The sequence below is a fragment of the Plectropomus leopardus genome, chromosome 18, assembly GCF_026936395.1.
Source record: "Plectropomus leopardus strain MGB_pleo_1.0 chromosome 18, ASM2693639v1, whole genome shotgun sequence".
Classification (NCBI taxonomy): domain Eukaryota; kingdom Metazoa; phylum Chordata; class Actinopteri; order Perciformes; family Serranidae; genus Plectropomus; species Plectropomus leopardus.
Window position 1 is genome coordinate 8325395 of NC_142193.1, and position 23731 is coordinate 8349125.

The 23731-nt window shown below is 38.1% G+C and overlaps 2 protein-coding genes across 5 annotated transcripts; one reads left to right on the forward strand and one right to left on the reverse strand.

Moving 5' to 3' along the window:
* The first annotated feature begins 8449 nt into the window (after nt 1-8449).
* Nucleotides 8450-20079, forward strand: eif3d (eukaryotic translation initiation factor 3, subunit D). Of its 3 annotated transcripts, none has more exons than XM_042505111.2 (16): nt 8450-8603; nt 10254-10379; nt 10473-10518; nt 10950-11086; nt 11191-11276; nt 11429-11501; nt 13206-13327; nt 13408-13540; nt 13647-13794; nt 13952-14082; nt 14857-14942; nt 15088-15217; nt 15969-16111; nt 17192-17384; nt 17502-17595; nt 19961-20079. In XM_042505111.2, exons 2-16 carry the CDS (start codon nt 10257-10259, stop codon nt 19972-19974), a joined length of 1659 nt encoding a protein of 552 aa, XP_042361045.1. In that variant the 5' UTR covers nt 8450-8603; nt 10254-10256; the 3' UTR covers nt 19975-20079. The 3 variants fall into 3 exon arrangements, with proteins under 3 accessions (XP_042361045.1, XP_087925408.1, XP_087925409.1); XM_088069282.1 differs by lacking the exon at nt 19961-20079 and adding an exon at nt 18321-18502; XM_088069283.1 differs by lacking the exon at nt 19961-20079 and adding an exon at nt 18321-18502 and having other exon boundaries at nt 13212-13327.
* On the reverse strand, nt 19873-23243 carry LOC121956742 (amine sulfotransferase-like). 2 transcript variants are annotated; one of them, XM_088069285.1, is made up of 6 exons: nt 23043-23243; nt 22734-22939; nt 21910-22036; nt 20853-20947; nt 20502-20648; nt 19873-20390 (listed from the first exon to the last, which is right to left on the reverse strand). In XM_088069285.1, the coding sequence occupies exons 1-6, from the start codon at nt 23176-23178 to the stop codon at nt 20298-20300; spliced, it is 804 nt and encodes a 267-aa protein (XP_087925411.1). In that variant the 5' UTR covers nt 23179-23243; the 3' UTR covers nt 19873-20297. The 2 variants fall into 2 exon arrangements, with proteins under 2 accessions (XP_087925411.1, XP_042361048.2); XM_042505114.2 differs by having other exon boundaries at nt 20477-20648; nt 23043-23238.
* Between the last annotated feature and the right edge of the window lie 488 nt (nt 23244-23731).

Below are 23731 nucleotides of genomic sequence, written 5' to 3' on the forward strand. Positions count from 1 at the left end.
GGTGAGCTGTCCTTTTAAGATAAATCATTTGTTACATCATGCACAACCATGACACTGTGAAAAATAAAAGTTAATGATTTCCCTTTTGGTTATCAGAGCATTAACCTTTAGATCATGTACTCAGTGTGGCTGATAAACTATTTACAGAATGTCAGTAAAGAAAACATGTAATATAAATTACAACAGTTCAAATCCCATTATACAGATAGAATCTGGCATAAATCACTGATACGTTACCACATACAGTAGGCTACAATATTGTTCTTTCATCACACACATTCCATTACTCCAAAGAGACTCCAGGAAACATTAGCCACTTTTTAACACACCTAAATTTCTGTCTTAACTTTTGGGGGTGAGTTGCATCACAGTGTCATGGGTTCTGTTGCATAATTTTTAATTTTAAAATATAAAAATTCTAAAAATATTAGAAAATAATAATAATAATTATATAATAATTATATAATAGTCTAACAGGACTTAATTCTGTAACTTTCTGAAAGAAAGGAGAATCCCTCTCCCAAATAAATTACAATGTATTATTACCAGCTGTGAATATATTGCGCCCTGTGTGTGTGTGTGTGTTTGTGTGTGTGTGTGTGTGTGTGTGTGTTTGTGTGTGTGTGTGTGTGTGCGTGTGCGTGTGTGCGCGCACGTGTGTGTGTGTGTGTGTGTGTGTGTGTGTGTGTGTGTGTGTGTGTGCGTTTGTCACCAACTACACAAGTATGTAGTTGAAATCAAAGTGAAGGCCACGTTCGGAGATAGTCATGGTCCTTTCAAGGGGCCAAAAGTAGGATAGTGAATGCATGACCTTTTCTTGTAAAAAAATATTACACTGCAGTACTGTTACTTTGACTTGGGTAAAAAAAAAAAAGAATACTTCCTCCACAGCTGCTTTTGGGCATTGTTACTGTGTATTAATAACATAAAGTACTTGAGTGCATGTACTTTCTACCACTGACCCTAAAGATAAAAGAAAATCTAAATCCAAACTCTCCATCATTCATCAGAAACTCACCTCGCAGCTGTTCATTCATGAGGTTTAACACACCACACACACTGACAGCAGTTATATTTAGCTGGCTGTAAATACAGTGAGACTCTGTGTTACTGTGCTGCTGCTGCCGCTGCTCTCGGCTGGTCTTCAGCGCACACACCCACGCTCATCCTTCTGCAAAGATCTACTGAGGAGCATAAAACCATCATTAAAGGCACATTAAAAAGGGATTTGCCTGGCTGTACGTTATTTGCCAAACCCCTTCGGGGGGGGTTTGGCAGTTTGATGAGAGCAGAGATTTGTTCAGGGCAAGTCGATCAGTGTGTGTTTGCTTCTCTCTCTCTCTGTGAGTGAGATGTTTACTAGTGTTTGTGTGTTGGGCTATAAATATTGAGCTGCTCGCCTGTGTGATCCCCGACTCCCCTCAGTTATAACCCACCTTTGCTTACTGTACACGGAGAAGTGATAGTCAGTTGATGGTCTGCTGGTGACTCAGTGTGATTCTCCACCTACAGAATCTCACCCACGTACAATATGGACAAGTTAACTATAATAGCCTATTATTCACTTTTTTGGCAGAAGAAACTATATAAAAAAAAACTGTGCAAACACAGCACACATGATCCTGATGAGCACTAATGCTTCCTTTCGCGATTTAATATTTTATCTTTTTTTGTTGCACAGAATAATTCATGTTTATATCCACAGTTTAATCAGGATGCATGAGGAGTTTCATCCCACTGGTGACGCTAACTGAGTGGGAGTCTTTATTACTTTCAACCATCACTTGAGTTGAAGTGTTGTTGTTGATAAAACTGCAGGACCAGTTTCCCAATGGGATGTGAACCCTCATCAGCAGAGATTACAATTTTGTTTCACATCTCTTCACACCATTAGGGCAACATCACTCTGTTGGATGTAGGTTCATTTTGTATATAATAGGCAATAAATTGGATGTTTCTTTTTCTTGTTTGATTTTTCTAATTGTGCTGCAGCAGTTTCAATATTTTGTGCCATAAAGACAAATTCACATTGTTGACTGATTTATGACAGCTCGTCCACTCAGTAAAATTTCAAAAAAAAAAACCAACACTCCAACAACTGCTGGTGGTGGCCTTTTAGTGGCACAGTGAAATAAAATCTATATTTTTCTCTACAGCTGATAATTGTTAAGTCGTAAAGATGAAAAGGCAGCAAACATAATAGTTTGCTAATTAGGATAATTAAAATTGTAAATCTTGTTTGTTTATTCTCTTATTAAAATCATAATTTCCACAGTTATGTTTTACTATGGATTAAACAAAAGATATGATGTATCTGAAGTGAGCTTTAAAGGTGCTGTTAGGTGGATTTTGTTAAGACATACAGACAGAATGTAAGACAGACAGTTTTGTTTTACACAAGTTAATTTACAGGATAATGAAGAAGAAACCTAGTTCTACATATTCTGCTACACAAAATGTTTATTTCCCCAGACTTTCCTCTGATGTTACCTCTTTTTGTTGCAAACTGCTGAATGATTGTCAGCATTTTAGGGCACTAAATTTTTCAAACATAGCAAGGAGAAAAATCACTCAATAGAAGAAGAACAAAAGTCTCAGAGACTGAGGTGGTGTCAAGTAAAGATTAACCACAAGTGTTTGTGTTTTTATGGCCACACTCTCGGCTCATAAGAAAATATGATTAAGGATCTTTTATTAACCCTGAAAAGAGTGACATGTGAAATAAACAGAATTAATATCAGATCATGGAAACAAATTCTTTGTTGATTGGAACATGAAATGTTTTATATGATAAGGATACACAAGGAAACACTGTCCAACAAGTACAGTCAAGGTTGGAAATATCTATAAAAGTTTCAGCAGAAATGTCTTTATCAACACATTAATGTCTTAACTGGTATTCCTGATGTGTCCACACTTATTGCGTAGACACATCAGGAATACCAGGAATACCAGTTAATACCGAATTGTTATTAATCTGTTATACTGACCCAGGTGCTGCCATGACATCATAATCTGTGGTTATTGAGACATTTATTGGTGCTGACAGTGTATGGGAGTACTTTTCCAGATGACTTCTCCCTCCTACGAATCCACAAATCAGGTGTGTAGAATAAGAAATAAGTTTCAGTCATGTGTGGCAAGAAAAAAGTCTTTGCAGGGAAAAGGGCTTTAAGTAACACTCCCGGGGTGTCAAACATGCTGATTGGTCAGTGGCCCTAGGTGTCAGATACGGACAGACAATGCACCCTTTAGCACCTGGGCTTTCACCTGACTCCATTTTAAACCAATCTATTATCATCCGTCGTTATTAGACAGTCAGACTTATGAACATTGTGTTAAAAGGGAGAAAGACCACCTCGGTGGATTGGTCCAACAAGCACAGGATTTTGACCTAGGAGAGGGGAGTTAACAACTTAAAGTCAGCTATTTTGTGACATTAGTCGACAGATGTGACTACATCACCCACATTGATTTCTTAGCCTTAACCAAGGAAGCTAAAAAGAGGAGATGTCACGGCCTCAAATGGTGGCAAATCCTTGAGGTACAACATACGCCCAGTAAAATCTGGTCTGCACTCACCAAAAGGCTCAGTAGTTGGCTTGCAATCCTGGAACATGGATATCATTGATTTGTTTAACACAGGCATCCACAGTCAACCTTGAGTCAGGTATTTTGTAATTTTGTAAGGAAAAAAGATATGAAGAATGTGGGCAATGTCATTAAAAAAATCTGCGTCCCGGTGCATAAGCAGAAAAACATAGATGCCTGCACCAAACCGATGTTTTTATGGCAAGTCTCTGAGTTTCACAAGCATCTACAGAGGACCTACAATAGTTAACACAGCACCATTGGCAAAGCAAGACAGTGTTCAAAATAAGGTAACTGTTGAATTTGCTCAATCAAATAACATACAACAGCTCAAAAGCATGTGAACAAGTGCTGAACATAGTAGTGTGAACCACCATGGCGTTAGGTTGTAGAACTTTTGTGTATTTGTCTTGCGGGGATGGAGATGGAGATGGAGAAGGGTCATTCTGCTCGGTCAACTGTGCATGCCGCCATGTTGCTTTAAAATCAGGAGTGTTTATGTTGGCAAACTTGGGCTAGATGAAGCTAGTCAAGATTCTTACTTAGAATTCCAACGTGAATGACAGACTTGAGGGCGGCACTGTGGCGTCGTGGTTAGCACTGTTGCCTCACAGCAACAAACCCGGTTGGAACGGGGTTCGGTCCGTGGGCGGGGTCCCCTCTTTGCGGAGTTTACATGTTCTCCCCGTGTCTGCGTGGGTTCTCTCCAGGGTGTTCAGCTTCCTCCCACAGTCCAAAGACATGCAGCTCAGGTTGATTGGTGACTCTAAATTGCCCTTAGGTGTGACTGTGAGCGTGTATGGTTGTCTGTCTATATGTGTCGGCCCTGTGATGGTCTGGTGACCTGTCCAGGGTGTACCCCGCCTTCCTCCTGATGACAGCTGGGATTGGCTCCAGCCCCCCGCGACCCTTACGAGGACAAGCTGTTACGGCAAATGAATGAATGAATGACAGACTTGAGCGACCCAGTCATTCAGGGTCGCCACCTTCTGGGTGGAAAAATGAAGGCCCATGCCAGAGGGACACAAATCAATGGGGTTTCTGGGGGCCCTTCTCTGGGAGATTTTGAGTGTCAGATACTTAATTTCCTACATTCTGGTCAATTCTTATGCATTAATTTGTTTTATATTCAGAAATGTAAAGGCCTTGGCTACTTTTAACATGAAAAGGAAATAAAGTGTACATGAGAGTAAATAGTCGCATCAGTTAGATAAAAATATCAGATTGTAGACTGTCAAAATACTGTGTGGTATATTTGAAAGATGTAAAACAGGGTAAGCGATATGTTGAAATCCTGAAGTATAACCTTTTAAGACCTATTTTAAGACACTTTCCATGGCCTACATTTTAAGACCATACTGCAACTTCATGTCTTGTGTAAAATATTACGTGGAGACGCCATCATAAACTTACTTGGGCTAACCAAAATAATCACTGAGCCTTTGTGTGATGAATGGAATTCATCATAATTTTAATTGAGCTTACATTTTAGCCATTATTTCCCTGTTCATGATCCTTATAATTTATCCTGCATTGTGCAGCAATTTGAAAAGTTTGTTTAAATGTGAGAGCTGTTAATTAATAATCAATAATCTGTCTGATGTTCTATGATGATGATTGTGTCAGATGTTTTTTTGGTTGTTTTTTTTTTTAACTCAAGGTACAATGGATTGCAGCATAACCGCCAACTAGGGGTTGATGGATATGGGCTTTTCAGGGCTGATACTGATAGCAATTATTAGTAGTTAGTGAGACTGATGATCAATATTTGGAACCAATATGCATTGACAACAAAATTGAAAATCATTCTATAAATATTAAGAATATGGAATATCACAAACCTTGTTTAAATGCCTTTAGCAAACTTTTAATCAAAACTGAAACTTTCACATCTCACATCAAACACAGCAAGTTCCCAGCTACTTCTTTTATGAAGTCAAGTGAAAATGTATATAAAAAATGAATAAATAAAAATAGCTCCATGAGGTTTTACAAAGAAAAAGTTCCTCCCATGCTGACACTTTCTTCACACTTTTTAATCAGTTAATTTTATTGGCGATCATAAAATAAAATGCTAATACAGATAATCAGTATAATGCTATATATCGGCCCCAAAAATTGACCAGGCATCAAATCTGTCGACCTATACCGCCAAATCCCTGCTTCAAGATACAATGCAGAAGACTGCTTCAAAACATGAAATTGGAATCTCAATTACATTGCTTATTTGCTTTTTTTACCCAGAGAGTTAGATGAGAAGATTGATATCAGTCTCATGTTTGTTCAGTAAGTATGACGCTCCAGCAGAAGGCAATTAGCTATACTAGAGTAATATTTCTACTATCCACCTGTGGATATTAAAGCCCTCTAGTCTACAGAGTCATCAAGACACATCATGAATCTGACTTCTGCACATGCTGCGTTCACCATCTGCCGTCAGCACCAAAGATCCCTGAAGGACCACATGTGGGTGTGTTTGATATGAGTCACAACTAAGCGTCCAGATGATGATGCAACGTGGAAAAATTGGTAAAAATGGCAGAGATTAAAGACATTAATTCACAGGTACAATCGGAGAAGTAAATGATGTGTGGATGAATGCAGATGTTGAAAAGACCAGACGGGCAAAGATGGCAGCATCACTCATCAGGTGACGACCATGTGGAATACTGCACTACGTATAACTGACATCCGTCACATAGACAGACATGTTAATGTATATTAATCAGATTTCCTGACATTTGCAGAGTGTGGATGACATTCTAATTAGATTAGGGTTTTTTTTTTTCAACACACTGGGGGCCTGACGAGTGGCTGCAGAGAAGATCAGTGATGCTCAGTTATCCTGCTGGAAAAGCAGAATCACTCGCAGAGATGTTTTCCGATGTACACATCTGTGTGAGAGTAAGTTATATGTATGTGCATGTGCTGCCTCACTACCTGTACAATATCATGTTCAAAAGGCTAATTAAAACTCACTGACTGATCAGTAGAATGGAGCATGAATATGTTTTTTTCATCTCCTGTGTAAAGCAAGTGAGAGGAAAAGGCAAGGATTCAAACACCATGCACTCAACCACATCCACAGGCTGCAGAGGGCACCACACACAGGCCTGAAATACAGACATGCACACACAGGACCTACACACACACATTAGTGGAGAGATGTCAGAGCGAGGGGCTGCTCATCGACAAGCACCCCAAGCATGCTCAAGGGCGCCTCAGCAGGGCTCAGAAGCATAAACTGGCACCTTTCCAGCTACCAGTCCACACTCTGAGTTTGGTCCCTATGGGGACTTGAGTTGGCGACCCACCTGTTCCCAAGCCAAGTCTCTACAGACTGAGCTACTGCCACCCCCAAGGTGTTGCAAAAATACTGTTGTCCAAGAAATATAAAAAAGGAAAATGACAGTTTCAATAAATAAATAAAAACATTTAAAGGAGAAAAGAAATAAAACATTGCATCCCAATTAGAAGTATTTATTGGTCCAGTGTGCAGGTCGGTGGCACAGTTTTGGAGTATGGAAAAAAGTAAAACGTAGGCTACACACTTCACTTATCACAACAACATTTGCGACATTTTTGGTAAACGTGAGAATGAAAATGTAATATTCATCTCATTATTTATTCATTTAAAATGTAATCTGCTGTTTAAAATAGCAAATACACTTGGCAATGCATGCCCTCTATGCATCTTTGTGTTATAACACTGTGTAATGTCAACACCTTTTACAAATACTGCATTTGTTATATGATATTATGTGGTAATGCAATGAGGTTTTATGTGTTATGTCTTTATGTTTGTATGCAGAAATGTATGTGTACATTATGTGTATTTGGTATAATTGTTTATTGTTCTCACTATTTAATCTAAATCTTTACTGTTTTCACTTTATCTATTTAATTTGATTTAAATTAATCTAATTAAACTTGAAAGCTGTCTACAGAAATGATCGTATTGTGTCTGACTTTACAGTGGTGGAGTTGACTTTAACATAAAATTACATAAAGAACAAAGACAAAATTTGGTACTTAATCCCAAATCCTTTATTTATTTATTTTAAAATAACAGTTTAGAATTTCTTCCGAAATGTGATTCTGATGCAAATAAACTCCCTCTTCAGTTATCTAGTTTCCACAGGCAGGTTCTTTTATGTTGGCTTCTCATGTATAAACACAGTTTTTCTCACCACAAACATCTAACATGGAATAATACAAATACATACGTAAAGCATACGTATAAAAACAAATCAATCTTGTCAGTTGGGTTCAAAACAATATTTTGTTGATTTTACAATTGGTTAATGAGAATTGTCAGTTACTTATATACACTGAATATGTTAAGACATTTGATATTCCAACACCTGCACGAGAATATATCATAGTGTTTGATGCAATACCTACATGTTTTTTGAGATTGTTCCAAGGTAGCATTTTGTCTGATGAACAACCAGTGTTTTAAATGTTTTGTTAAATGGCCTTAACATAAAGCATTACACATGTTTAGACATTTGCCCTGCAACTTTTCAATGCATACATTATTGGAATAGTCACTTTAAAAACACTAACTTGAAATCAGTTTGGACTTTGTATACCAAATATTTAGTCAGCAGCAAGACTGTCTTTGTTTAATATCATAAATGTTTGCCTCTCTCCAGTGGCCATAGTGAGGAATTACATTGAGGCATAACGCCAAGCCCCTTTCAAAATGAAAACCAAGAAGTAATCAGAAACGAACAAAAAATTATTATAACATTTTGGTGGAGACGTTTGGAAAATACAAAACGTGTAGCTGACATTTTAGCGTGGGCGCACAACACTCAACAACATTTTAGAAATGAGCTATGACAAAAGTTCAGCATTAACGACAGCTTTACACAAAATACGGCAGGAACCAGTTTCTGCTTTACGTCATCTCGCCACTTCCTTTCACACCGGCGCTCCGTCGGGGATTTGCACCGTTTGAGGACCGGTTGGATTAAAAATCCCGACAGGTTGTTTCATAACTCACGGTGAGACAACAGAGACACATATACAGATGTATGAAAAGTCAGTATTTCGGTTATTATTGAAGATAAATCGTAGCGTGTCCTGTGTTGGTGTGTGTGTCCGGCCATTCATGTTAGCTTAGCTTTGCTAGCTCGGCCACCTGGCAACATGACTAGCGTTAGCCACCGTCACTGCTCGATGACTAAGAATACATTTGACTTTACCCTTTCTGATAAAATATATTTGTCATGTTACCACAAATGAGTTGTGTGCCTGGGTCGAGTTTATTTTGAGTTTATTTTTCAATAAGCATGTTAAGGTACAATAAAGATAATGTTAAGCTAATGCTAGCTAGTGATGCCAGATGCCAGCTGGTGCCGCTGATCGATAAAAGATGCTGTTTAAAGTGCAGAAGTGTAGTAACAGAGTAAATTGTATCAACTGTTAACTTTTAGTACCACACTGAGGTAGTGTATTTGTGTATTTCCTCTTATTGCATCTTTATACTTATATCCCACTAATATAACATCTCAGAGACAAATACTATACTTTTTACTCCGCTACATTTGTCTGACAGCTGCAGTTTATGTAAGTGTTGAGAAAATGATCTTGCTTCTTAAGCTAAATAAACTGTAAAAAATTGTTTTAATTATGTAGAAAATGCAACGTCGCAAAGCTGAAAATAGGGCCGCTTTTCCGACACCATGAAGAGTTGACTTGTTAGAGTTAGGTACATGACATTGATGCTGCAAACACATGATGATCTAATAGATAATGATACATTGCTTTAGATTGAACTACCCACCAATGTATAAAAGTGTTAAAATTAGCATGATCGTAATCATCTACAACAGTAAATTGCAACACATTAATGCAACAGTAATATTAATCTTTTGTTGTTTTTTTTTTTTTACTGCACAGTAAGTACTTTTATTCCCCTTACTTGATTTAGATTATTATCACAGTGTGGTATGAGTACTTTAACTTAAGTAAAACATCCAAGTACATTTCTAAATCTGAATATAACAATGTCTTTTTAGTATTCAACATACTATTAAGCTATTGAGGAATCGACATATTCAGTGTTGGAAATTTTTAAAATTAATGTCTGTAAGTTTGAGTTTCAGTTACTCTAAACTGGGAAATCGTGATCAACATTGTTCTCTCTCTTTGCTGTTTTATTAGTAACTAAACTAGTTAATAAAAAGTCATCAAAATATAAGCCATGATGGAAATGATGCTTAGTTTCAGCCTGAAGGTGAAAGATCCTAAAAAGGAATATTCCTGTGGAGTTGTTCTAGTTTGTTCAAGTTAGGTCAGTTTTTATTGAAATATATCAAAATATCGCAAATTTGCCTCAAAGGGCTTAATAATCTGCACAGCACATGAACCGTCTGTCCTTAGACCGCTGATTTTAAATAGGGAGAACTTCCCCAAAAAACTCATTAATGTTGTTGTATGTTCAGGGGTCAATGATGACTAGCCCACTGCGCAAGCTGATCAGTGCCTATTTATTTTAGTGCATTGGTGGAGAAATCAGTGCTGCTCATTGCCTGAGACCCTTTGCATGTTTAGACATAACTCTATAAACTGATTAGTTATAATTTTTTTAATCTGGACATTATTTGAAGCAGCTGTTGGTCACAGAGTTGTCTTTTTCACTCTGACTTCAGGTCATGGCGAAGTTCAACGCCCCTGTGATCCAGGACAATCCGTCCGGATGGGGACCATGTGCAGTCCCAGAGAAGTTTAAAGACATGCCCTACCAGCCTTTCAGCAAAGGAGACCGTCTGGGAAAGGTTTGTTTTCTCATAGCAAAAACTTAATTTTCATTTTCTACAAAAAGAACCAAGATGTTTTCAGTTTTTCTCTCATTGTTTGTTTTCTGTCAGGTTGCTGACTGGACTGGAGCGACTTATCAAGACAAGAGATACACAAGTGAGTAAAATGGCTGTCCAACTACAGTCACCTCCACCCAGACATACTATTTATTATCTTTTACTTTGAACGTCTGAGTGGTAATCAATCTGTAAAAAAACAAGCTGATTGAAAGTTGACATATGAACTGTTTTATCGGAAGATTTGGATTACATTACTGAAATGCAGCTGATTGTCAAGTCTATCAGTTGCTACTGGCATTTCATGTATTTAGATGTATTCAAGATCAATTTTTAACAAACATAAAATGTCTCTCACTGAAGCATTAGATCTTAAAATAACAGGGAATGTGATTCGAAGTATTTTAACTGCAAATAGAAATATATATTCATTCTATCAAGGTTTATGGAAGTGTTGATATCTCCAAAACATCATTAGTAATCATCATGCGGTTTCGAGTTGATTTCTTATGCAATTCTGTTTGTGTTCAGATAAGTATTCCTCTCAGTTCGGAGGCGGTAGTCAGTACGCTTACTTTCATGAAGAAGATGAAACAAGCTTCCAGCTGGTGGACACCGCTAAGACACAGAAGACGGCCTACCAGAGGAACCGCATGAGGTTCGCACAGGTACGACAGACCACAGAAGGCTAGATACATTCAACACTGAATGCCACGTTGTTGATTTAAAATGAAAAGTGACCCATAAACATGACATCTGTTTGTTTCAACAGAGGAATCTGCGCAGAGACAAGGACCGGAGGAACCTGACTCAGTTCAACATGCAGACACTCCCTAAAAGCGCCAAGCAAAAGGAGAGGTAAGATAGGAGAGAAATCTCCCATTTATAGCTGACTTTCTGATAAGTAGTTTTCATATTTTCCCAGAAAGGGATCACATCTTCACATTGTGAGGTGGCAGCTGGTCCTGTTTTAAAGACTTCAGTTTAACCCCAAGTTTTTGTCTGTTCAGAGATCGAATGCGCCTGCAGAAGAAGTTCCAGAAGCAGTTTGGTGTTCGTCAGAAGTGGGACCAAAAATCCCAGGTACTGCTCAGTTATTCAGTTGTATTACTCAGAGCTGCAATAGGTAGTTGATTAACCAATGAGTCACACAGCAGAAAAATATCTGTGAATATCTTAACAATTGTTTCCTTGTTTTTGCCAGTTTTGCCAGTTGCCAGTAGTAATTTGCACAACAAATTTTTGTACTATTTTCTAATCCATCTTTTGTGTACATACTATTCTATTACTTACTTATTATTATGTGTACATACCTTATTTCCTCTATGTACATACTTATTTTATTACTTATTTATTGTTATTTGTTATTGTTATTTTCTTTGTTACATTTCACTTTTCTTTTTTCATGCTGCTGTAACATTTGGAATTTCCCCCAATGGGGGATCAATAAAGGAATATTCTATTCTTCTATTCTATTCTATCAAACGAATATAGAAATATTTTGTGGTTGCAGCTTCTCAAATGTTTGAAAGATTTACTGTTTTGTGATATACAATGAAAAAATGAATATTGCTGGGTTTTGGCCTTTTGGCTGGGCAAATACGACTTGGAATAAGGGAAATACTAATGTGCATTTTCACTATTTTCAGACATTTTATAGACTAAACAACCAGTGTCTGCTATTAACTGTTTGACTCACCGGCCAAGGAGACTGGTAGATGAAAAAATTCACAGGCCAAGCATATTTTTTTCTGGCCAAAATAATTGATTGCATTTGTGTATCACAGAAACATCTGTTTCAGTACACGTCAATGTAATGATCAGGTATTACATTGAATAACCCTAACCCTAACCCTCACTCAAAGCTTCCTCTGGTTAGCAGTGATACAGTTTATATGCCTAGTGCTTTTATTGTGAAAGATGAGAGCAGAATTAAATCTGTAATGTGCTGCAATCAGCAATGTTGAAGGCAGCAAAGTTTTTGCAGTCTAGGTACAGACTCAAGAGTCTATGTGTTATTATTTTACTACAACTTACTTTTATATTACCTTTATATGTATAACCCTTAGCTACATATTAATATAATGCTAGCTAGCAGCATGGCGGCAAGTTATAGTTTAGCAGATCAGCTGATGTTCCCTACAGAATAAAGTGCCATAAAACCAGGAGCATTTGTGACGGTGAGTTTCGCTGTGTGACGTGCCTAATACACATATGCAGTGTGTATGTGTGTGTGTCAAACTCCCACACTGACAAGAGAGTAGCAGCATAGTAGCACACCTGTAAATGATGCCAGATGAAGTACAGACTCGGCATAGTTTTTTATTACACGACTATTTTAGTACAAACATTTACCTGTCAGTGTAGTTTTACTGCCCAGTGGAAAATCTACCCACGTTTGGCACTTGGCTGGTGTTACCCTACAAACAACTTACTGATGAATTAAAAAAGGATAGATCAATCTGTAAATTGAGCAATCGTTTTTGATCCCAGGTTTTTATTGTACTTATTAAATGTTGTCAAAGCTGTATTTTGTATTTTCTTTGTATTCTTGTAGTAAGATGATTTTTCTGCTGAGAAGTTTTAACATGGGTGTTAACATTATTCTTCCCATACAACCCTCTCCCTCCCTCCATACAACTCTCTCTCTTGATCCTTACTATCCCCTCTCTTGATCCATACAACCCTCTCACTCCCTCCATACAACTCTCTCTCTTTCTTGATCCTGCAACCCCTCCCCCGACCATACAACCCCTCTCCCTCCCTCCATTGTCCTTGTACTTTAAGGCCCAGCTGAAGCCCAGAGACTCCTCTGTGGAAGTGAGGAGCGACTGGGAGGTGAAGGAGGAGATGGACTTCCCCAGACTGATGAAGATGAGATACATGGAGGTGGCTGACCCTGTTGACATGTGAGTTAAACTGACCTGCTCTTTGTCATCAGTCATTGAACTGACAAATACAGGAGGTAATGTTCTCTTGTGTCCTGCAGTGAGTGCTGCGGTGCTTTGGAGCACTATGATAAGGCCTTCGACCGGATCACCACCCGCAATGAGAAGCAGCTGAAAAGCATCAAGAGGATCTTCCATACCGTCACCACCACTGACGATCCTGTCATCCGCAAGGTATACAGTTCATGACATGATGAGCTGCTCCAGTAAACTCAACCAGGAGTTGTTGTTTTGATGCTTTCTTTTACAACAAAATGTACTTTTTTTGTTCTCTCTCCAGCTGGCTAAGACTCAGGGTAATGTGTTTGCCACTGACGCGATTTTGGCGACCTTGATGTGCTGCACACGCTCAGTCAACTCCTGGGACATCATCGTGCAGAGAGTTGGCAACAAGCTGTTCTTTGACAAGAGAGACAACTCTGACTTTGGTGAGGCTTGGGTAGTTTAACTGACACTGCAACTTCAGTGTAGAGCAGCGTATAAGTACTTTTACTAAAGTTAAAGATCTAAATACTATTTCCACCACAGCATTTGACCTCCCTGTTGTTTCTTTAACGCTGTAACGTCTGTAACTGCTCCTCTCAGATTTGCTCACCGTGAGTGAGACCGCCAACGAGCCGCCGCAGGATGAGGGCAACTCCTTCAACTCTCCTCGTAATCTGGCGATGGAGGCCACATACATCAACCACAACTTCAGCCAGCAGTGTTTGCGCATGGTAAGAACTAGGGCTGGGCAATATGGCTTTAAAATAATATCACTATTTTTAAAGCCATATCACAATACACAATATATATCTCGATATTTTTAAATCTACTGTAAACTACTTTAAACTACTAAAGAACAAAATTATTAAATGAACAACAGTTACAAATAAAATAGCTACAGCCATAAAATAAAATTACATAAATTATTGTTAACATATAGTTAAATAAAATCCGGTTATAATGTTAAATGTACAAAGTTGAATAAAGTGCTGTTAAAGCCAAGTTTACATTAAGTATTCTTACAATTAAATAAATCAAAGAGCAAAGGGTTGTAAGATGATGTTAACGGAATAAACAGTATAGCATAAAATCAAACGTAAGTTTTTTTTTTGATCGTCATACGATATATTTCAAAATATCACACAGCCCTAGTAAGAACAAATATAACGATTGAAGCCCTGTATCTGTAGCCACGATAGCTTTCTCCCTGTTTTCAGTCTTTGTTCTAAGCTAAGCTAAGCTAACCAGCTGCTGACTGCCTTATATTTGTCAGACAGATATATGAGTGATATTAATTTTCTCGTCTAATTCCACCAGAAAGCAATTGAATGTGTTCCCCTAAATGTCAAACGTTTGCTCTAACCAGTGCCTCCAGTAATACACAGTTTGTGGTTAGCTGCAAGTTTTCTTCAAGGGACCTTAGACACAAGAGGATCCCTAAAACTTCCTCAAAGAGTTTATTTCATGGGGATATATCTTTCTTTCTGTCTTTTTCTTTTATTCAGGGTGGAGAGCGGTACAAGTTTCCCAGCTCCAACCCGTTTGTGGAGGAGGACACGGACAAGAGTGAGGTGGCATCTGTAGCCTACAGGTAGGCACCAAACCCTGCTGATTAGTTTACAGTCACTTCAGGTAAACATCTGTAAACTCGTACAAGGTTTGCAGTGCTGACGAGCTACTTGTATGTGGAGTCTTCGATTTAAATAAATAAAAGTCCACTATCATTTGTTTTTTAGGTACCGTCACTGGAAGCTCGGGGAAGACATTGATCTGATTGTCCGCTGTGAGCACGATGGAGTGATGACCGGTGCCAACGGAGAAGTGTCCTTCATTAATGTCAAGACCCTCAACGAGTGGGACTCCAGGGTGAGAGGGCATGAGGAGAAGCTGTTTCAGAAGTGGCTAATTTTCACCAACTAAATGAAAAGTTCCAATATGTTATTTCCTTGGTCTAAGAAAATTCAATCAGTATGTGTGAATATGAGCTACTGTCTCTCAAAACCAGAGACGTAAGTCTCAAACTTACTCATAGAGTAAACAGTAAACAATAATGGGAGCCAGCCTGACTTTGTGGATCCACAGAATGTTTTCTTTTTTTTAATAACCCAAAAAAAAGAAAACATTCTGTGAGTTTTATTCTCTTTAGAGCGTTCTCAGATCTGAAACAGAAAATGTAGCCATATACTCAAAACATCTCCCTGAGGGCTCTCAGTTTCACGAAAACATCTTTCACCATTTACTGTCCACAGAGCAGCTCCAGACTTTATACCCAATGACATCACAAATTTGAGTTTTAGCACTATAGTTTTGGGATTTGGAAAAAAAGTTGTTTTTTAGCTGATGTTTTTGGACTGTCTTAGACAGTAGGAATGGCATATTAATTTTGAAAATGTGTGAAGTTCTCCTGTTCTCATTAGACCGTGGAAGTCCCAAAAAGATATTTAGTTTAGAAAGAGCGAGTCATCAAAATCCTCCCTGTGTCTAAAAAAAATTCAAACTGGATTGAGCTACTCCCTCGTGAAATTAAAGCCTTTTTTCCATTCAGTTTATAAAAATACTTGTGTGTGTGTGTAATTATCAAAACTAAAAAGCTTTTGTTGCTCTGTTTCATCATCAGCATTGTAACGGAGTGGACTGGCGTCAGAAACTGGACTCTCAGAGAGGAGCTGTCCTGGCCACCGAGCTGAAGAACAACAGCTACAAACTGGCCCGCTGGACCTGCTGCGCCATGCTGGCTGGATCAGAGTACCTCAAACTGGGGTGAGCACCACAGACACTCACACACACACACACACACACACACACACACACACACACACACACACACACACACACACACACACACACACACACACGAACACAGGAATTGTCATACTCTATATATGAAAGAATACCGGTGATGTAGAGATGGAGGCCAAATGCTGTTTTTTACAAAGCCTCCTAGTACAAAAGCAAAAAATTCTAAGAAAATTCTGACGTTTTCTAGGAATTTCTCTTCAAAATAAAACTAGGGCTTATTTGTTTGTTTTTTTTTGTTTGTTTTTTATTAAAGATATTTTTTGGGGTTTTTAATGCCTTTATTAGACAGGACAGATGTAGCATGAAAGGGGGAGAGAGAAAGGGGATGACATGCAGCAAAGGGCCCAGGCCGGATTCAAATCCACTGCCTCTGTACATAGGGCTCCTGCTCTACCAACCGAGCCACTCGGCGCCCCGCTCCTGTTAGTCACAAAGCATCTTAGCCCTTAAGAGAGCTACTAAGGTGAAAAACTGTGTGGAGTTTCTCAAGCAGAGGAGAAAAAGTCAAAGACAAAGAGGAAGAAGAATTATTCTACAAACATTAAATGACAGTTGGTTAATGAAACTACAGATTAGAGAGCTGCCCTTCTGTCTCTATAACTCAAATCAAACTGTAAAAGTTTCAGAGAGAGAGATGATTTGTTACCAGCCTGCTGCCATATTGTTTGTTGTATTGTGTCTGTGTCAAAATCAACGAAAGAACATCGCGTCACCCATCAGCAGGAGCATTTATTGGTCCAGTGTGCTGCAGTCGTAGCTGAAGGATTTTCATCGCTTGAGCAGAAGTGAACACCTAAAGCTCCTTTGCTTTGCTGTCTCTGTCAAAACGTTTTGCGTCCTTTTCCTGCCTAGGCAGCATAGTTTCGTGAAAAGACCATGTGGCAGTGAAATGCTTCTTTAAGTGAATACATCACAAACACATTCTGCCTTTTTTAAGGATTCAGATACCTGTACAGAGACAGTTAGCACATATTCTTACAGAGCAGCAGTGTGGCAAAGCCTGGACTGACTGTAGTTGTTGTGTCGCTGTGTGTTCCTCAGGTACGTGTCTCGGTACCATGTGAAGGACTCTGCTCGTCACGTCATCCTGGGGACCCAGCAGTTCAAACCCAACGAGTTCGCCAGCCAGATCAACCTGAGCATGGAGAACGCCTGGGGAATCCTCCGCTGCGTCATCGACATTTGCAGAAAGCTGGACGAGGGCAAATACCTCATCCTTAAGGACCCCAACAAGGTGAGCAGCCACCGTTTCTATTCATACTGTGCTGCAGCTTTCAGAAAAAGTCTCTGTTTGAAAGGTAGTTGGTAAGTGTTGAGCTGATGTGTCAAACCTTTTTTTTTTTCTCAATAGCAAGTGATTCGGGTTTACAGTCTGCCTGATGGGACCTTCAGCTCTGATGAAGAGGAGGAAGAGGAAGAAGATGAAGAGGATGAGGAAGAAGAAGGTGAGATCTAGTTATTGCTATTTTAACTTTTTAACTCCACGTGAAGTTCGGTAATATTATGTACAGAACTATGAACACCATATTGTTACTTTTTAAGTGTTCCCATTAGTGCTAGGTGGTATGACCTAAAATTTGTATCACAATATTTTTAAAGATTCTGGCAGTTTCACAGTATATTAAGGCATCGCCACCCCCATATTTTGAATTTCGATTTTTAAAGGCTTATTCTACTATCAGGAGTTCACACATAATTCTCTAAATCTGAGAATGATTACCCTTGATTTTAAGATCTCTATACAGTTTAATATCTCATTTAAACACTTTTTTAGCACTGAATTGACATTGTTGGACTATCAATGGTTTTAAAGGATCAATAGATTATTGGTTTTATGCCCCAACAGCTATCATTTTTGTTTTCAAATTCTCATTTGAAAAGGTAGTCTGTATGTTTTAAATATAACTATAATTTATTCTACCAGTCAACTGAACAAACAATGAAACAGGAAAACAACAGCCAGTCGATAACAGATGGTCTTTTATAACAGCTTGAGTTTCCTATCCTGCAAAAGGCCATTTTGAATTTCACTGCAGTAGCGCGGCCTGCAGACAGTAGATTTCCTGTCAGGAGGCGTTAATTGTTTACATCCCATGACAACATGTCACCACACCGCTGACTTCAGGAGGATTTAGCAGTTCAGTCATTTCTCCGTTGTCTCCTTATCCAGCAGTAACCACTGGTGTCCTGAAAAGGACACCTACAGGCTAACGTTACCGGTAAGCTTCACTGTGGTAGTTTTTTTTTTCGGACACACAAATGGGATCTTCTTAAATCAAAAAAAGCTTCCACACAGCAGATACAGCTCCTCTGTTGCGGCACTCATCTGTGCCTTTCTGGTCTCTTTGATCTCTTTCTTCATCCTCCATCTTTCTTTTTTGATCTTGAATGTACTGTGACAACAGAGACTCTCCCTGCTGCTGACAGATTGTTATGCTAACTAGCTAGCAGGCTGTACCCAGCATGCCATTCAGCACAAAGTCATTTTGTAAATGTACAATTATTAATGTTACAAATTGTTTATGAGTCACATATTGTTTGTCGTCTGACTGCTTTGGCCTCTTGTAGAGTTATTTGTGGGTTAGTAATTGTAAGTTAACCCTGTGTAAGAAGGATGTGCAGTTAAGAGATCGCCTCTCAATCAAAAGTGTTTTTCATGCCACCGTGGTGCTCCTCACGGTGACTTCTGTGCAGTGTGTTCTCTGTTGAGGAACCTCAGTGAGTATTGCAGCTGTGTGCTGGTATGAGGGTGTCCGACATATTCATATCATGTGAAAACTTACCACCAGTATACCAGATGAACTGGGGTATATCCAGCACTAGCTTCCATCCACCAGTTGCATAAAACTATTAATAATCCTAGAGCAGGGGAAATATCAAATCCATTGAATTTTTTGGTTTTGCTCAATTTTTGAAAATATTTATATTGGGCACAAAATGTTTTTCAGTCTCAAAATAAAGTAGATGATAGCTGCCGTCAGTCACAACTGTCCCATAAACTGTGTATATGCCCTTATCGCCCAACCGCAATACGCTTTCATCGAGGTCTTTATGCGTCTTTGCCAGCAGTAGCCGAGGCCAGAGGCATTTTGATGTCCATCTGTCTGTCCCACTGTTGTGAACACATTATCTTAGCCACACCTTAAGGGAATTTCTTCAGCGTTTGCACAAATGTTCACTCGGAGTTAACCACAACCTCATCCTAATGCGGTGGTTAAGGGTACAGTGAACCTGCGTTTGTCTCATTCACATAAACACGATATCTTAAGAAACACTCTCCTCAGATTTGGCACAAACATCCACTTGGACTAAAGAATAAAGGATAAAATGATGAAGTGGTGACATTTTATATCCAAGAGGTCAGAGGTCAGAGGTCAAAGGCACTGTGGCATCATAATGTTCTGCAAAAGAACTTGTGGCTACTGCTTGTGTTGGGTGTCCACCTTAAAACTGTGCTGATTGTAGAGATTGTGCCCCCAAGAGGAAGATGTGTGTGAAGCATGCATGTTTTCACAGACATGGATGTAAGCTCAAAGTGCAGCTTGACTGATTCACAGAGGCATACAACTGCGTAACTGTGATTGTAGTTTAGATTAAATTGTTTTACATCCCCTAAATTATTGTTCAAGTCTGGAGTAAAAATTCAGAGGTTTGTTCTAAGAAGCAGGTTTACTCAGTCATCACAATAACTTTGTAGAAAAATAACTTTTCTTTGAAAAGTCTCCATTTTAATCCGGTTTTATTTACTAATTAATTATTGTTATTATTATTATTATTTAAACCAACCTATTTTCTTTTCTCTCCTTCTAGATGAAGAGAATTGAAGCGTGGATTCAATTCCAGAGGCCAAAGGACGCCTTCATCATATATAAGAAACACAATTTAACTCCTTTTGACATTCAATAAAGATAACAAATTGGCCAACTGCATTTGTAAGTGTTGTAGTTTTTTCATTTTTTTTTTTCTGGTAAAGAGCACCAAACATGGATTATAAGATAAATTATTGTGATGCATATCAACAGTTAACATTAGCTACTGTAGATTCTGTAAGCACAAGACAGATATGGTGTCTGTGAATTTTTGGGATCTTTGGCTTAGAAAGATGTAAACATCTTATGGTTGGAGGCTGCTTATTCCCAGATAAACTTCAGAGACAAATCACCGAGTCTCTCCTGAAGAAGCTGATCAACTCTTTGACTCTGAGCGTCAGTAAAGTAGTTCTTCCAGTCACCGATCTTACCTGTCATTAAAAAGAAAAGAAAACCAAACTAGACTCGATATCTGGTGAAGTGTTTATGCACCTAAGCTGCAGTTATGTTATTTTACCTTTACGCATGAAGTCTTTCTTCACCTGCTCTTTTGGCAGAAACTCGTAGTTGGCTTTTGAGTTTTTCTTCATGGTGTCAAATGTAGCTTTTTCTACAACTTCCTCAATAGCTGCTTCACTCAAGTTCTTCCCCAAAAAACTGCAGATCCTAGTTACTGTTGCCTTCAAGTCCTAAAAGGAAAACCGAAGGCAAACAACAGTTTTTACACTGATAAAGAATGTATTCTTTCTTATAAATGTTCCTTTTTAAAATTAATGTTGCCTCATTTTAATTCACAGTGTTAAATGAATTTGAAATGTGTCCCTTCCCCACACTATTTTACTGTCCAAGCTGCACAAAAATGCTCAACAACAGCATGGAAAACCACTTTTTACCAAAATCATGTCCTCATAGGTCAGGAAGAGGATTTTGTACTGGTCTTTCTTTGAATGCCACTCCCTGATGTGGTCGAACCAGGATGATCCTGAAACTGGATGGATGGATAGATAGGCAATTTATTTGTAAGGGGAAATAATCAGTCACAGTCACGATGGCAGTAGTTCACAAACACAGTACAAAGAGAAGTGCAAAAACAACAATATAAAATATCATAAAAAAGTCAGGACAGTGTGCCATAAAGTGTCATAAAGCTGTAATGGTATAAAAACCTTTGATGGTATAGTATAAAAAACTTATAGTATGTAGTAAAAAACAAAATATTAAGTCATAGTACAACCCTGATTCCAACAAACAAAAACAGAATGCAATGATTTGCAAAATCTTGTGACCTAGTTTCACTTGGAAACAGTGCAAAGATGAGAGCTTTGATGGTTAAACTGATAAACTTTATAGTTTTTTATGACTCCACGCTCTGGTTGACCGGGTGTTATGTTTTCAGGTAATAGAGTATAATAATGAAGTGTTGACATTTACATTTATATTTTTATGCAAAAACACTTTTCTGGTCATTTCTCAATGTCATAACTCAGAAACAGAAGGGGAGACATTTGGCCAAATACTAATTTGATGACGGTAATCTTAGGTGTCCACCTTGAAACTGTTTTACAAAAGTTTTACAACAGATCTTTTTGGGAATTGGGCTTGTTCAATATGTCAGAAAAATATTTTTCTTAAAATACCACAACACATTGCAGTAACACATTGCATTAGTTGGTCATCACTTCAACACACATTCTCAGAGATATTTTTCTTCTGCAAAATACCACAATCTGAATGCAACAGTGTAATGTTTTGTCAGTTTGATCATTCAGCAGTGAAGGAATCAGTTCTTGCATTTTTGAAGGAGATTTTGAAATATTTCAATCAAATCAAGATTTTCAATTGCTCTCAATATTAAGTTATTAAAAAAGATATACATAATCAGATGATTTGCATCTGTAGGTATTCCTTTCTGTCAATTCTTTATGATTAGATGGTTATCAGGTATCTTACCGTTTCCTGTCACATACTTCTCAAGGAAGTCCTCAAAGCTCTTGGGAGTCTCCATTGCAATAAAGCTGCAACTGAAGTGGTAATAAGAGACAATGTTGTCCTTTGGATTCCGCATCACGTAGATAATCTGACAAAGACAAACATTAATCAACCCAGAGTTGAAACTAATAGGTTCTCTCCTTGATACCAACCTCCACTTGAATAATTAACAATATGATACCTTGAGTTTTAAATCTGGCTCAGTCATGAAGACCTACTTGTCACAATTACTTTTTATTTAAGAAGACAAATGTTTATCATAATTTTTACATACTTTTGTGATTTTAGTTAGTGAAGATTTCCCCTTTGTTTCTGCTTTTGGTTCAGAAAGTGTAAGTTTTAATATATTTTCATCATTTGGACTTTTAATCTCTCAGTTACAGCTGACAGGCATAAAGTAACAGCTGTAGGAAATTATTTTCACAACGGCCATGTTTAGGACATTTAAGTTTTAAAAAGCTGAGAAAAAAGTACTGTTGGTGTATCTGATTGTTTAACTGAAGGTTGTGCTTGCTCTTTGTATTTACTCTTGGAAAAGGGATTTTAAATCTTAATGAGTCTTTTACCTGGTGGATATATATATATATATATATATATATATATATATATATATAGTATCCCTTGTTTTGCTTTACCTACATTTACCTACAGTACTATCTACAAAGTACTAATCATAGTATACACAGAATAAATAGTTATGGATAGATATTAATATGTAAAGACATGTACAGTATTATCATATGAACATATTCTTTATACTTTTTTGGATTCCATATAATACTGACCTTTGCTTTCTTGTCTTCCAGTCCTGGAGGCATGAGAGCGGGGATAAGGTGAGAGGAAAAGAGTCGTGGAGACGGTCGTAAGGTGTAATCTTTTCCCTCCTCCTTACACTCCAGCCACGGCATTTGCTCCATGTTGTTTGGATATTCATTCAGACCCCCGTCTAACTCACAGATGGAGATGATGATTTGTTGAGTCCATATAGTGCCTGTAAGGTGGGGAATAAATTAATACCTGATTAGAAAATCTTTTCCTTACAGTCAACACAAGTGTAAAAGTAAATAATCTGATTTAGAATGTGTCTCACTCACCTGACTTTGGATAAGTGACAAGGAATATGTCACTATCTCGAATTTCAAAGCTCTGGAGCAAATCAATGTACTCTGGAGTTGCGTACTTAGCAAGAAAGTTTTTATACCTGAACAAATAGTCGTTGATTTGTTCCATTGCTTCTTATCCACAAAGAACAGTGAGGGAAATGTTAGGGACCACAGTAGAGCTCACAGGAACAGAGCTGGACTCTGGACTTTGATGTTTTTTATTTTGATGTTGTTATTGGCAGTTAGCCTCTTTATGCATAGGCCTGCAAGTGAAAAAGTGACAGCTGGATAAGCACTGCTACCAACAGAAGGCTGGAAATGTAACACGTTAGGCCTCATGCAGCAACAGTCTCTCAAATTTGTCTTATATTTTCTCTTAATTTTCTGGTTGGGAAAAATATAAGTGAAGTCAACTCAAGATGCACAAAATGTTCTTAAGTATCCAAATTTGCTCTTACACAGGTGTGTTCAATGCTAAATTCCACTTGATCATAAGTCACATATTAGGCATCCTAAACTTATAAAAAGTAAATGTGATTTTAGGGAAATGTACTGAAGTATGAAAGTACACATGCAAATTTGATTTGATTTATTATACATTTAGGAATTCAAAATAATTAAAAGAATAAGAGCTAAGTTTGCATGCATATTATGAGAAGCTGGCACCATGAATTTTTTTT